This window comes from Aquila chrysaetos, chromosome 16 (genome assembly GCF_900496995.4).
Source record: "Aquila chrysaetos chrysaetos chromosome 16, bAquChr1.4, whole genome shotgun sequence".
NCBI classification, from domain to species: domain Eukaryota; kingdom Metazoa; phylum Chordata; class Aves; order Accipitriformes; family Accipitridae; genus Aquila; species Aquila chrysaetos.
The window spans coordinates 12,735,574-12,750,900 of NC_044019.1; the positions used below are offsets into that span (position 1 = coordinate 12,735,574).

General features: G+C 38.1%; 1 protein-coding gene across 5 annotated transcripts in view; it reads left to right on the plus strand.

Moving 5' to 3' along the window:
* KCNQ1 (potassium voltage-gated channel subfamily Q member 1) overlaps window positions 1–15,327 on the plus strand; it is a 370,157-nt gene that overhangs the window by 37,887 nt on the left and 316,943 nt on the right. For all 5 annotated transcript variants that reach the window (XM_030038703.2, XM_030038702.1, XM_041129087.1 and 2 more), the window contains exon 2: window positions 12,864–12,954. In XM_030038703.2, coding sequence (XP_029894563.1) covers window positions 12,864–12,954 — 91 coding nt within the window. The remainder of the gene's footprint in view (window positions 1–12,863; window positions 12,955–15,327) is intronic.

Sequence of the window (15,327 nt, forward strand, 5' to 3'; positions counted from 1 at the left end):
ATAACATAAAATATGCATTTTTATAACCAAACTTTCTGATCATTATAGTGGGCAAGTCTTTTAAAATTCCAACGATGGAAAGGTTTGTGAAAGAGGAAGAATAAAGCACATGTCTGGCAGCTTCAGCAGTGAGGCCATTATTGTGAGCACAGCAGGGTTGTGTGTTCAGTTAATAGTTGATTTTTTGTTGTTATGTAGAGCCACTGTATTCCTGAATAGGAGCCCTTCCTGTAAGGTTCAGCAGATTAAGCATCTCATACCTTTGATTACTTCTTAACTTCTCTTACAAGGAAGTTCTTTGGTACAAGTTTGAAGTCCCATTTTGAAACTTAAGTATTTTGGACACTAAATCACCTTGTAATGTCACTTGGATGCAGGCCTCAGAACTGATTATAATTTTCTTGAACTATTTTCTTTTAGTGTTACTTTGTTTTCTTTGGGGCAGAGGTTTGGTTTTGTTTTGTTTTTTTTTCTTCTTAATTTTATTGCTTTCCTTTAGTATCCTGTTAGAATTTCATCCATTTTTTTCTGTTCAGTACATTGGCTGGTGGGTATGGCTGGAAAAGACAGATAAGCTCAAAGTCAAGTGAGAGTCAAGCATTTAATGCTTGAGAGTTTACCTAATTTTCTTCCACCTTTATCAGTTCATTTTAAAAGATGCTACTTTTCTCTGTGAATCTGGGTTCACTCATGTACTCATCTTGCTGTGGTCACACCACAACAGCTACTGCTGTAGATTGGCAAATAGATGATTGCTATTGGAGGGATGCTACTGATATACTGAAGTATTAAGTTTCTTATAATTTTGCACTGAACTTTAGATTTTCTCATATGCTGACACTGCCAACCTGCTCTTGGATTGTAAATGATTAGTGATGGCAGTTAACAAAAACAGTTGACCCAGGTCATGCCATTTCCATACTTCCAGGAAAATACTTTTTTTCCTTGATAGAGCCAAGCTTGTTTTGCTTCTATCTGTGGGTGATTGTATTATCACCGATTCTTGTATTATCACTCATAAAGTGTATGGTATTAACAAATAGGCCAGTGTCTGTGGGGATGTTGTGTAGATTTGCAACATTTATTTCTGAAAGGGTAAAATCAATTTATAGATTAAAGTTCTGAATGGTTTTAATGCAAGTTCAAACGATACAGCAGAATTTTTAGCCCAATGATAGACAATTGGAATTTCCACAAACAGCTAACTTGACTGCTGGAATGATGGATATAATTAACCTCATCATTTTCAGCCTGGAAAACTGGTTATTGTCTGATGAGGGCACAAAGCTATAGCTCTTTAAGCATAGCATGGATTGCATGTTGGGAATGTAATCTATTTAGGCATTTTTGAGGAAAAGGAGTATTGAGCATTTCTGTATTTCGTGGCACATATTTATAGAGATTTTTCTATTTACAGAAAGATTCTGTTGCTGTAAATGTAAAAGCTGCCTGTCACTTTCTAGACTCTTTTCATTCTTTTCCTCCAGAGGCACTTGAAACTTCCATCATGCTTAAAGCAAACTAAGAAGGTCAAATTGCCATAGCTTCCAAGCATTATGTCTTTCCTTCAGTAAACACTTTCTCCTCTCTGGAAATGTCAAAATGTCTATCTGCTGAATTCCTCTGCTTTCACTTTAGGAGTATTAACCTGTCATGTAGTTTCTCCTCCTTGTTTCTAAGCTGTGATGCATTAAGGGTGCCGTGTTTCTTCCCCCAACACCCCTAGAAACATGCAGCAGAGAACTGAATGTGGAAAAGCTCAAAAGAAGGTGGCAATACTGATTTCTGTGAAAGCATCTGTCAGTTGTACCTTTAGATAATTAAAGCAGAGGATCATAATGGAAACAGTGGTGAGAGTATTATCCCAGCTTCAGATCTTTCTCATGGTCTTCATCTTACTTGCCAGTACTGATGAAAATGCCTTTCAGACACAGTTGTTTCAGGAGAAAGGAGCATGAAAAGGCATTTGGGGGATCAGGTGAGGGGGTAGTCCAGAGTTCCTCAGGTCTGGTATCACTTTTGTGATATTTGGAATAAATCAAATTAAGCATCTATCCAGGTCAGAAGCTCAAGGTATGATTGCTTCTCCATTTGTATATTTATCTATCTGTGACTTTTTAGTCCCTGTCACTGTTTTACTCTGTTCACAACTAAAGATAAAGGAAGCTGTCAAAAATGTCAATATTGTTTTCCTGTCGTGGAGGATTTTAAGTGAGCTAACGATGTGGGTGTTTATAGAACATATAGAAGTGTAAGTCCTGATTTGTACTGCAATAAAATTAGTCTACAAGTTTACATGCACTAGTAAATCAGTTGTACAACATTGTGGGATAGTGCCTCTCTCCTTAGGTGTGGAGAAAATGTTTCCTTTCTTCTGCCTTGTTCTACTTCTTTGGGGTAGGATAGCATTCTTACTTGACTACTTGCAATATCCAGAAGCTGGTTACTAAGCAAGCAATTCTGTGAGCTGAGAAGCTGACCAAATCTAGTTTTTCTGCAGTATTATAAGGTGCATATCCTTTAGGAGACATAATACAATGTCCTTTGATCTTTAATTCGGGAGGGAAAGTGATTTGTAGCAGTACTGCTGTGATGAAAGTAAATAGGGGAAAGAAAAAAAAAAAAAAAAAAAAGAAAAAAGAAAAAGAGGGGTAATACATACCGCTCTTGAAAATGCTCTGTCAGATGAAGCTATCAAAATAGTGTCCAGCCAGCCCAAACAAGAGAAGCCATTATGAGTAAATATTGTTGCTTGTCTAAATAAATATTGTGTATTTAAGGAAAGTAATTTAAAATTTATTTTTAAAAAAGTACAGTATTTTATAGAGAAAAATTTATTTAATTTAGGTTTGATAACAGCAAAGCAGAGCAATAGTCTAGGCTTGGCAATTTTTCAGAAGCTGGGTTTTACAAAGTATCAGAGAGCTTTTAGTATTTTTCTTTTAATATTTGGATACTAAATTATTTTAAACTCTGCTGCCTTGAATCTGCTGTTACAAGAAAAGTGGAATAGTGATGTAGTGAGCCCTCAGACCAACTGTATAAAACTCCACCTAGAAAACAAGTTTTACTGGTATTGTGGCACGCAGTTTCTAGAACTTACCGCTCTTCTATCTTTTTTTTCCCTTTCATTAAAATGAAAACTTACCTAGAATTGGCCAATAAAAAGGAAAGTCCTCTATTGCAATAAGAACAAACCGTTTGCTTTCAGCGGTGGTGTGCAACTGATGTGTTGTCCTAAGCCCCTGTTTGCAACTCATGTTTGGTTTTGCCTAAATCTGCCTGTTATGTAAAATAAGGCAGGTGTCCACCCCCTCCCTGACTGCAGCACAGTGTAAGGGTGATTTAGTCTCAAATCCTTTGAGGGCCCTTTGAGGGATGCTACCTGTTCTCTTGCCGGTGCCACCACCACCAAGTGACTTGGCCTGGGCAGCTGAAAAGCCATGGTTCAGCTCTGCTTATGCTTGTATGTATGCTTAAACCAAGAATAGGTTAAATTTGGCATTGAGACCTTGATCACCTTGAGATGGCCAGTGTGTTAGAGCTGCAGGCAATGAGTGTGCAGCGGTGGATATCTTTTGGAACATGCTGCTGGATGATGGGTTTTGCTTTGAATGATGCGGTGCTACAGGACTTGGGCAAACCTGAATGTGGAATTGAGAGGATGAGGACAGCACACAGGACTGTACTGGTTTCCTGATGGTATTTTAGAGTGATAAAAAGTGAGGATGAGATATTCCAAGAAAAATAAGCTGTGAAAATTATGTTTTCTCTCCTACTTTGTAGTGTTTCATCAAACCACAAGAATAAGAGAAAATTTTTCATTGTGTTAGAGTACATTCATTGTACTTTTCTAGTCTTCAAGTAAGAGCACTAATGACATTTTTTCTCTTGCTAAGCCTGAGGTACATGTGAAAAGAACTGCAAAAATTCGTTCGATTTGTAGTATTGGGTGACATCCTTTCCCCATCACACATGTGTACTTACTCATTCCCTGGCTGTCATGTTGCTATGTTGGGACTTCATGTTAATGATCAGGCACATCAGAAGCTCGTTATGAACCATCTGAGGAGCCCTGATGAATCTTCTGCAGTCCAGTGGTTCACATCTCTTGGGTCACGCACTTGTTTTAAATGTAGCATATACTTTTTCCAGTTTCTTACACAGTACCTATCATCTTTTTCCTGTTCAACCATAGCTATTCTCAAAGAAACCAATACCTCGTTGCAGGATGCAATAACATTGCTTTTTCTGAGCAGTTAACCTTTCCTCTTGAAGCATCTTGACGTCTGGTTTGCATTTCTACTGCAATCATACCCTTTGCCAAGAGCTTAAAGGCCTTTCCTGCAATAATTCTGGTGCCGTATCCTAAATGACTTTTGATTCATTGTGTGCTTTTGTGCTTTGGTACACTGCCCATAATTTAAATTAGTTTTACAGACTCTAATCTCCCAGAAGAGCCACGTAAGTGTGATAGAAGCCTTGCTTATTTAGCTGTACAGCTAACCTGTTTTCCTTAGTATCAGACTACCCTGTATTGTATATGATCTTTCTTGTACAATAAAACCGCTTTCTCACATGGGAGCTAGAAGACAGTATTTCTTTGACAAGAAGTCAAGGAGCTGGTTAAAAATTATGCCATTGTTTCCTTCAGGAAGCACCAACTATACTTTGCCTTGCGGTTGGAACAAATACGTATTAACAGGAAGCTCCATCTGATAGACCTAAGCTAACACAAACAGAGCATTCGTACTTTGTCTGTTGAAAGTTTTTTGATGGCAAGTGACAACTGAGAATAGTGACCTGTCTACTAGCTTGACCTGTGTAGGACATAACAGAGAGGAAGTGTGCATTTTACAGGAAACTGTTGTACCCAGTTCCTGGAGGGAATCATGCTTCTCTGCATGAATGCGAGTATACTTCCCCTTCTGCTGGGCATCCTCGTGCTGCGGAGAGGCTGGAAGATGGGAAGGGGCTGTACCCCTCCTTCCTTCCCCTGCCTTAAAAGCAAAACAGGATTTGTCTTATCTTTTTCTTAGAGAAAAACCATGCAAAGAGCCTGTGTGGCCAGAGATTTAAACCCTCACCTTTCTTCTGTTGTTATCAGGACTAAAGTACTATTTTTTTTTTTAACTTGTTTCATCTTCAGCTGTAGTTTGTGTAAGTTGCTGGTCTCTTCTAACTCCTTGCTACACTGATTTTTTTTTTTTTTTTTTTTTTTAATACTTTGCCCTGTGTAATGGTTCTAGACACAAATTATATGTTTTTGGAATTTAAATGATTGTCTCCTAAGAAAGTTAGCTGAACTGGTTAAGCAGCACAGCTAATGCAGTTATTATGCAATTTTCATTCAAGGATTAGAGAGTTCACAGCCATACTCTGGAAGAAAAATACATGTGTTAATTAAAATTTTAAAGTTGGCCAAAGATATGGGTAAAGATGGACTGAAGTACAGGGCTCCTTCATTCTAATCATGTACCTTCACCGGACCATTCTCTTAAAAACAAACAGGGTTTTTTTTAATGGAGGAAGTGATGGAGGACTTCTGACGTCCACCAGTTGCATAATTGAATGCTCATTTAGTCTTCTATTAGCAGACTGGCACTGTGCTTCAGTAGTTTATAGTCATGACAGAATTAGTGTCTTTCCAGTGTTCAGTTCGGACTTGCTAAAAAGTTCAGTGTAAGACCTACGCATACAGGATATTTACGTGTGTGAATTTCATTAAGGATGAAAGTTTTCTCTGCATGGCGAAATCCTGTTTCTTTTTTAAAAAACAACCCTCTCTGAGTTTCTCACTTTTAAAAGCACCAGTTGGTATTTTTACTTGACACTATACCTCGATGATGATCCCATAAAATAAATTGTCACCCTGTATTAGCTTCCTGATGCTGCTGTTTATGATCTAGAGTCCTTTCCTCTCTCTTATTGCCAGCTGTCTTCCATTTGACCAGTTCTACCTATTCCTCTTCTAACTTCTACCTTTTATTGGATTTTTTTTTTTCCTTAAGCAATCCCAACATGCCTTGAATGAAAGAACAAGAAAGACCTGGTGCCTAGCCACAGTAAGAAATTACTTGATATGTATTAGTACGAATGTTTACCTAGTTGCACTGTGGAAATGACTCGGCAGACTGTGCAATACTGCATGGGGAGGTTAGGGATTTATGTTGACTTGTAGTAATATAAACCTGCTCAGGTTTTTCATCAGGATTTTCCCCATGAAAATTAAGGAAGGAATGACTTCTCTGGCCTGGAATGGGACAGAATATATGACAAAGTGAAAGAGTGATCCCCTGTCTTCAGTGTGTGTCTTACCTGAAGTTGTCTATCTAAATCCTCATTGCAATAAGTCTTTTTGTTGCCTGGAAAGCTATGTGAAAATGTCCTTTTGTGATACCATTGACCTTTGTGTTCACAATCTGAAAATGAAGTGTCAGTATGTGTAAGCCATGGAGACGAAAGATGAAATAATGCTGCTGTCATATGTTTTAATGGACTAACATGAACTGGATATGCAGCAGCATTATAGTTTGCAAATTACAATGATCAAGATAAGAATCTGCCCATATTTAATCTGCACACTCATGTCCTTCATTCTCAGTGTCATCCTTCCCGTTCTTCTAAAGCTGTACACTTAGAGGACATTAAACTTTGTTTGTATTACTTTGTTTACCTATATAGGTTTCAACCTATCACGGTTAGAAGCTAAATGACAAAAAAGTTATTTAGTCTGTAAAAAACAACCAACCAACCAAAATGCCACAAAACAAAAAAACAAACCCACCCCCTGAGTTACAGGGTTGGTGAGGAAGTTGCACAGTTGGTGATTGATCATGCGTGTGACTGAACAAAGCTGTACATTCAAAGAAAGACAATCCAGTTGCCCAAAAGTAAGGTACAGACAGAGGTTCAAGAGGAAGGCTTAGGTAGAATGTTACCAAAGACATAGAAGGACCCAAAAGACATTTTTTTTATTTACAGAATATTTCTTTTTTAGTTTCAGTCATTTTCTCAAGTAGACAGAGAGGATGAACTACAACTAGCCATTGACCTCCTGCCAAAAAAAAGAGCACAGATCCAGCAGCTATAAGCTAAAATAGTATTCCCTGTATGCAAGGACACTGGTAGTTGGATACCTACAAGACTGATAGCTGTAATGAATAAAAGTTGTTTGGAATCAAAGAGCAGACTTAAGCTAGCTCTTACGTGACATTGAACAAAGAAAAACTGGCTGTCTTCCTGAAGTGTTAGAACTCAAGTTGGGTTTATATAAATGGAGCTGAACTTTGCATTTCCCTTCTCATCTATTAAATGCTTTTGAGGTTTCAGCTTAATTTAGGGCCTAATGCCAACCTTTTCCAGGTTCATGGAAAGACTCCCACTGAGAGTATGTAAGAAACACTGCAAGAATGAATAAAATCTACCCATGTTTTAATACTGGTTTTGATGGTCATGGCTGCATATGCATGAGACTGTATTAATCTGGTGAGTAGGTACTTCCAGCTTGTCTCATGCACTTTTTTTTTAAATGTTCCTGGTCGTACCAGTGGACTTATTTTATAAACCTTAATCAGTTCTCCTACCTGTGACGTTTACTTAATGAGCATTGTTATCTCTCACTAAGTGGTTAATTGTTCCTTTGATCATTCCACACATTGTTTCAAGCCACAAAAAAGACATGCTAATGTTCTAAAACCATAATTAAATACGGAAAAAAAAAAAGCAGTAGCTCAGGGCTGGAGGCTGTGAAGTACTGATAGCTACCTGTAATGTGTCAAGTTTCTGTAGCTGCCACTGAGGTCAGTGAAAAAGCCCTAAGGAACTGTTCTCAAAGTCAAAATACATCCTCGAATAGTCAGAAACCGTTAAATCCACCTTTAGTCCTTAATATAGTCCCTATATATTTCCTATATATTGCTGAATATAGAGCATATACTAGCTGGTTATGTTTACCTGTCAGCTGTATGATTCTTTCCTGGAAATGCTCTGAGTTCTCAAACCTGCTTGAGACAAAAAAGTATCTAAATCATCTGGCTGACTTCATGGAGTAAGCCAAATTTTATTATTTATTACATGTTTGCCCACATACACACATCTGTGCACACATTGTCTCATGTAACTCTATATACACCTGTGTCTATGTATGTGCTTTTCTCTTTAATGGGCAGTATAGCATAGAGAGACATCCCAAGTCTATATACAGGCTTGGATGTATGTGAGCTCAAAGTGTTACTGGAGGGTTGCATGCTGACCTTTCGTGCACACTGAGATAGCTCCACTTCTTGCTATGACTTCACCAGGTATGCAGTGCCTGTAAAAACAGAGTTGAAGAGGCAACCACAGAAACCGGCTTCTAGTAAAACAGTGCTGGCTGTCTGAGAGGAAACGGGTCACCTTGTAATAGTCTACTGAAAATGAAGTCCATGAAAGAAAACATCTGCTGCTTTGTAAGCATTCGTGTCCACTCTGCTTTAACACTTGCAAAATTCTTGGTGTTAAAAGAAACATAGCACTGTTAGATACAAGTTAACCACAAAGCTAAGTATTTTTGAGAGCATTTACTGATGCAGTATCTGTGATTTATCTACATGCAGGCAGATGCTACTTTGTAACCTGGGACAGGCAATATGAAAGACTTCACACACTATCGCCTCATCTCTAATGCTTTCTTGGCCCCACAATCTGAGAGTTAGATCAGAGCTGATGAAAGCTGAAGTCCTCATGGCTCTGCTTCCTCTCTTGAAGATGGTCACATGTGTGCATAGAGGGTAAACAAGCAACGGATTGCAGGAGATAAAAGATTGGTGGTTTCCAAGAGACTAAGCCTTTTCTGACTGCTAGAGTTAAAGAAATTTGAGTGTTTTGCTCTCTGTTCCTCCTTTAGAGGAAAAAGGTATTATACTGGAGTTTTTAGGGCAGATACAATGGTGAATGTTTGTTCTGCTACCCCATATACAACTGGTGAAATCAGCATGGGACTGTATGCTTAGCAGTGTTCCAGAGTGGCCGATGCTACTAGTTAAACCATTCATCTGTCTTGGATCTTAAAGTCCCTGAGTCATATTATATGGGAACTAAGGTATTTTTAATTTTTTACTGAGACAGAGAAGCAAGGCTGACTAAGTAACGTGCTTTTTCACCCGTTATGTTACAGTAAAGCAGCTTGGCTACAACCCAGTGAAGAGTAAATGACGGTTCTGTGGAGTCGAGTAAGTGTTTTGGGATTAGCATGTACACTGGATAGCCCACCATTAGCCCAAAATTAAATCAGTTTGCCTGATTTAAATGTCCATGTTTAGAGCCTTCATCTGCTCAACAGTTGAAATAACTAAACGATTTGCACAGTAAATTGTTTCACATGGGATATAAATTGCTTCCTGAAGGTGTCCAGTGTCTTTCCATTAACAGAGCTTTGACATGCAGGTGAGACTTAGTTTGTCTGAAACAAAGCTCTCTTAACTTAGCTATCTGAAATTGTGGTTTATTAGGGTAGGGCTGATACATCTGGCCACTAGTAATTTGTCTAATGCTTCTTATTGTAACGTTGGTTTCAGTTGCTCATTAGTTTGATATTAACTGGTTGGATCAACAGTTTACATGCTTAGCATCTTTATCAAGGTCAGTACTTTTTTTGGAAAATATAGTAATAGTGATGACAGTAAAGCGGTATTAAGAGTGATAAGGTTATTTTGGGCATGTGAAAATTGTAGTGTTTGCTTTGAAAAAATAAACCAATTTGTGGGCTTTGAAATTTTATCTTCCATTGTCAGGGTTGCACCTTTGATTTTTCCCTATGAAAATTCACACAAGTTCAGTTACATTCTAAATACTTGGGGGAAAAAACCCACAGCTCTCACATGACTAGTGGAAGCTTTCTGAGGCTTGACAGTTAAATTTCCCCAGGATGATTTTCACATAGAGCAAATTCAAGTTTGAGGCAGAGTCTGTCCTTGCAACTGTTGTTTGTAACTATTTATCTACTGGGGACTTGTCTGCTGTCAACAAGTGAAAGTAGGCAGTAATTGAGAATCTGTGCTCCACTTCTCGCTGAAGAGAGGGGAGGTAGCTGTCAAAAAAAAAAAAGAAAAAAAGTGGCAAACTTTTCCTGTTTTCCATTTTCCTGGTGCCTCACTCCCTTCTTACGCTTCAGAAGTGGAGGAGGAAGCCACTAGTACTGAAACAAAAACAGAGTAAAAGCCAACTGTTGGAAGGAAATGAACAGCAGGCTGATGTCAGAGGAGGACCGTGGGGGGTTTTTTTGTCTCTTAATTTTGCACCCTCTGTTCCTTATGTGCGATTGATCTATCTCAGAAGCAAAATAGTGATGCCAGTGTGACAGAGTTAGTAGTTTAACTGTGGTGCTCCACTGGCATGGCTGTACTAGTGGGGCTTGTGGGCATCTTCTCCCTTATGCCCAAGAAAAATGAGCAGGAGCAATATCTCACTGAACATCTTTGTTTTGCTTGGGATAATGTGTATGTGTGGGTGTGAAGGTGTCTCATGCTTCAGCCTGCAAGGAGCACAACAATAAATTTCAAGAGTTTTTCTGGGGGTGAAAAAAAAATTAGTAAACTGAAATGGATCCACGTGCACGAAAACCCATAAAAGTAGGTAGTGTGGTGACTGGCACTTGATGCAGTTCTTATGTCAGCCTTCAAATTCTCTAATGGTAACAAGTAAAGAGATTTGGCAAATGATTTACCCTAAGTTTATCCTCCTGTCACTTAAGCACACAAACTTTCACCTTTAAACCTTATTAGGGTCTCTTTTGTTGTGTTTGTTCAGGAAAAGTACAGAAATGGATAGTCTTTGCTTTGGTGCCCTCTTGTGTCATGCATTGGCTGAGTTACGCTTTTAAGAAGTCTACTACTATTAAGGGATATAATAAGTATAAATTGTTACTGCTCAAGATGTATTCAGACAGCTTACGCCATCCCATGCAATTCGTTGTTTGCTTTGAACTGGTACTTCTGTGTATATTGGACTTTTTATCCAGAGACCCTTAGCTACCTCTGTGTAACTGAACCCATTTATGTTTATGTTGTCATGTGTATTGGTCTTAAGCAACTGTGGGAATATTGCAGATAGAAGGGCTGGACACTTGGGGAACATTTATGTTATGTTTCAAATGACTGGCTCATCTTTGCATTCCCCTGCCTTGTCAGCACACCTTACTTCTATTTAAGAATGGCCAAAGTTAGAGATACAAGGTAAAATGAGAAGATTTTGGAGATAAATCAGAAACACCCACATGTTTATACTTTGCCTAGGTAAAAGTATATTCTTGTATGTGTGTTTGTGTTGATATGTGATAATCTCTATCCTATTAACTTCAATTCATTATCACTTACTAATTTGATTTTTGTACCTAATTACCTACAAACTTCCTCTCCACGATTTTGTAATGTGTTTACAATATCATTTGTGTATGTGTGAATTGGACTCGCATGCACCGTGTTTTGAAGCAATCGTTGGACAGTCTAGCTTATAATGTCAACCTTGACACGTTTTTGTTTTCTTGAGTGCTTGGCCTTTCGAAAGATTCACCCAATGAAGTTCTTACTCAGGTGAAAAAAAAGATAAAGGCTCTGGGTGACTTCAGCTGAGCCATGCCAATTTGCAGCCAGTGATGTTGTTTTAATATTTCTCCTCTTGAGTTCAGTTTTATTCATTATGCCAATTGTTTTTTGTTGTTTTTTTTTCTGAGAAAATAAAATGGATTAACGGTTTTAGAGATCTGTAATGGGGGGGATTATTTAGTTACTGGATTTTTCAGCAAGTTTCTGTCAAGTGCAAAGGGTTGGTGTTGCTTGTCTCAACAGAATTGTGAAAAATATCCCTAACAACTAGCTCTGTTTTTAATAAGTGAATGTTTTCAGTCTTCTTCATCGCTCATGTCATGTTTTAAAAAGAAACACACAGTCTGGGAACTGGAAGCTGCCTATGCCTAGTGTGTAGTGGATAGCATCCAGTTTGGGTCTCAAATGTTTTGCTTCCCAAATGTTCCTCTAAAGCAAGCAGCAGTCCTGCGGTGTGGTGGGCACAGCTGAAGCTGCTCAGGGGAGGGGTTTGAAGGCCAAGGCTGCAGGTCTGGGCAGCCTTGCTCCCCAGCTGGGGGGAAAAAGCTTTCTGGGGGCTACAGGTAGTTGGGCTGAGTTTGCTGCAACTCCCTGGCTGTCCTGAGTCTTACTTTGGGAACCAGGACCCCCTCCCTGAGGACTCACTTGGGCAGGAGGGACCAGGGAACAAACCCTTATATTCCCACTCTCTCTCTGATAGTTTTTTCTGAAATTTTGTTTTATTTAAAAATGGAATCAGTCCTAGGTTGTGTTTCAGATGTCAGATTTCATTTATCTGGGGCCTTTTGGGGATTGGTTATAAAAGACAGTGTGGGCAGAGCCTGTTAAGCTCTGGCTTAATTTGGATTTCTCTTTGCAATTTATTAGAATTTGGAACAGCAAAAAGGCAAATATTTGAATCATGTTGCGGGGGGTGTGTGTGGGGTGGTTGTGTGGTGGTGATTCAGCTGTAGAAGCCCTTACAATGGAAAAGAACAAGAAATGTTGTTTTCCTGAGGGGCTGGGAAGCAGCAAGTCTTATAGGTAGGCTAAAGCTAATATTATTGTGCAGGTTCATTTGATAATGTCCAACCCAAAACCTCAGTGTCTGAAGAGAAATGAACTATCCAATATGAAGCAGGGTCACTCAAAAGTTACCAGCTGTGTATTAAGATAATCCAATGCCAATAACATTTCTGTGTGTACAGATAATTTGTAATGGCATAATTATCTATCTTCCCTCTAGGTTCTTACTAGACTACATTACATTTTTATTTATTTATTTATTTTTTTTATTTACAGCTTCCTTATTGTGCTGATATGCCTTATTTTCAGCGTGCTTTCTACAATTGAACAGTATGCAGCTCTTGCTACAGGGACGTTATTTTGGATGGTATGTATGTGGACATTAATGTGATTGATGCATGTTTGTTCTTAATGTGCAAATTCTGATCTCCTGAGCTAATACCATATCAAGCAGAATGTTCCTTGTAGTTTAATTGACAAGAGGCTTTTCAGCTTTTCTGCTTTTCCCTAATGATTCTGTAAAGCCACAGAAACATCAAAAGTCATGGTCGTGCAAAAACCAAGTCTTGCCCTATATGGCCTATAATGAGGGCATCTATGTTGTGTCCAACACACGTGGCTGTTCTAATTAAGCTTGAATCTCTCATATTGCTCAGGTTAATCCATTTTTCAGCCATACTGAAGACCAGACACCTGACCATAGGGGGGAAAAAAAGTAAGTGGAAGTCCTTTCTTTTAGTTGGTGCTTTCACAAGTGGAAAACTCATGTATTTTCATTGACTTCAGAGTTAAGACAACTTGCTCTACCTGTTTTATACAGTTTTCCTTCAGTAGAGAAAACATAGTTACCTTTTGTTTATAGCACGCTAGTGCTGCAACCTATATGTTCCATGTATGTTCGAAGAGTATTACTGTCCGGCCAGCTTGGATTTCATTGAAGAGCCTGAATTTTGGAGAGGCATGATTTTAAACATACAAAAAAATTTATAAATTTGTTGTACCTCAGTGGTGGGGTACTCCCAGCTAAATCATTGATTACTCTGTAATTGTAAATAAATGACCATGATTTTACTTGTGAAAACACTGTCACTATATTGAGAAAAAGTTAACTAGCAATTTAAATGTTTGTTCAAAATAGTTGTTGTAGCAGCACACCAGTAATATCATTGTTATGTATGGTATCATTATTAATGTGAAAAAGTTCACTTAAAACCCCCATCAATTATAAAAAATTTTACCTATTTATCTATTCAATATGCTATAGTTTTATACCTAATAGGAATACTGTTAGAATAAGAATATAGTATATTAAATTTAGTGTCAATCACACTGTTTCTATTTAAGGTATCTTCATGCCTGGTATATTATTTTTAACTAACTTGCAAGATATTTGAACTCCTAGGTGTAACATTATAATTAGTTGCCAGCTAAGAAAGTCTATATATGAAATTCTGCATCCGGTGTTTTTTGTTTTGTGGTTTGGGGTTTTCTTTTTGTACAGATTTTAGTTGTGTTTTTTTCTATCCATAACTAGTAGTTATGGATACTTCTGCCAATTTTTGTGATGAATTTCACTTGTGATAATATCTCACTCATCTTTGCAATATATCATAATATTTTACATGTGTGTTGTTTCAGTGGAATGACTTCTAGTGACAACCAGTGATGTTTCTTCCCCCCACCCCCTGTGAAATCATGGAACTCATTTTGTGTGTTCATACTCTATGCAGTATGTTTTGTCTGTATGTGTGCAATATGTTCAGTGTAATATGTTTGCAATGTGTTCCGGATTACATACAATCTATGTAATATCCAGTGTGTATTGGGTGTTCATACTATTCTGTATTATCTTGCTTTCTAAGTAGTATGGATCACTTTTCCTGTTCCATATAATGAGAAAAACTATGGTTAATTTTTAACATAGAAATCCTACTGTTATGGTTTCTTGGGAATTCAGCAGTTGTTTGTTTGTTCATTATTGGCATATTCTGATATTGTTTTCTTAAAGGATTAACTGTGGTTATTTTCAAGAAACTCAAGGGGATTACAGTGATCCAAAGCAGTAGATAGGCCAATATGCTCTCTGCTCTATCCAGTTTTGGTGGGACTTTCAAATGAGTTGTGGCACCTTGCAACACAAATATAAATGTCAGAATCTGGTTCCTGTTAGTGTCTACCCAGTAAAATTTCCTATTCTGTTCTTATTTTAAGATTTTACTTTCACTCTACTATATCATTATGAGCTGTCAAAATTAGATGTAACTGAATTCTTAAGGGGGGAGTTAATCCCCGATGACTGGTTGAAGAGAAACTGTAAAATGCAAAGAAAGAAGTAAAAGAAAGTGTAACAGCATACAGGGATGAAAAAACACAGTGCAAGCTTCCAACCCAAATGGTGATGTAAGGAGACTTATTAAAGCTTAGGAGAGCACTCTTTCTACTGCTTTGTAGTAGGAATTAATTTATCTTTTGTGTTTGTAGAGGGACTTTTAGTTATACCACAATAATAGTTTTAATTTGGAGCCAGACAATGAAAGTAGATAACATTGTCATTGTAGGTGAGCAAAGAAGGGCAAACAAGTTGATTTAAAAACTAATACTCAGTGAGAGAGACCTCAAAGGAGCAGCGGTGTAGCAACAACCTGCCACAAGGAGTATGGGAATCTTGAAGAAGGCTTTTCTGCTTGGGCTTAACTGGGACAGTGAGAAGGAGGGAGCCTTTGGCCATGTGTAATTCGAG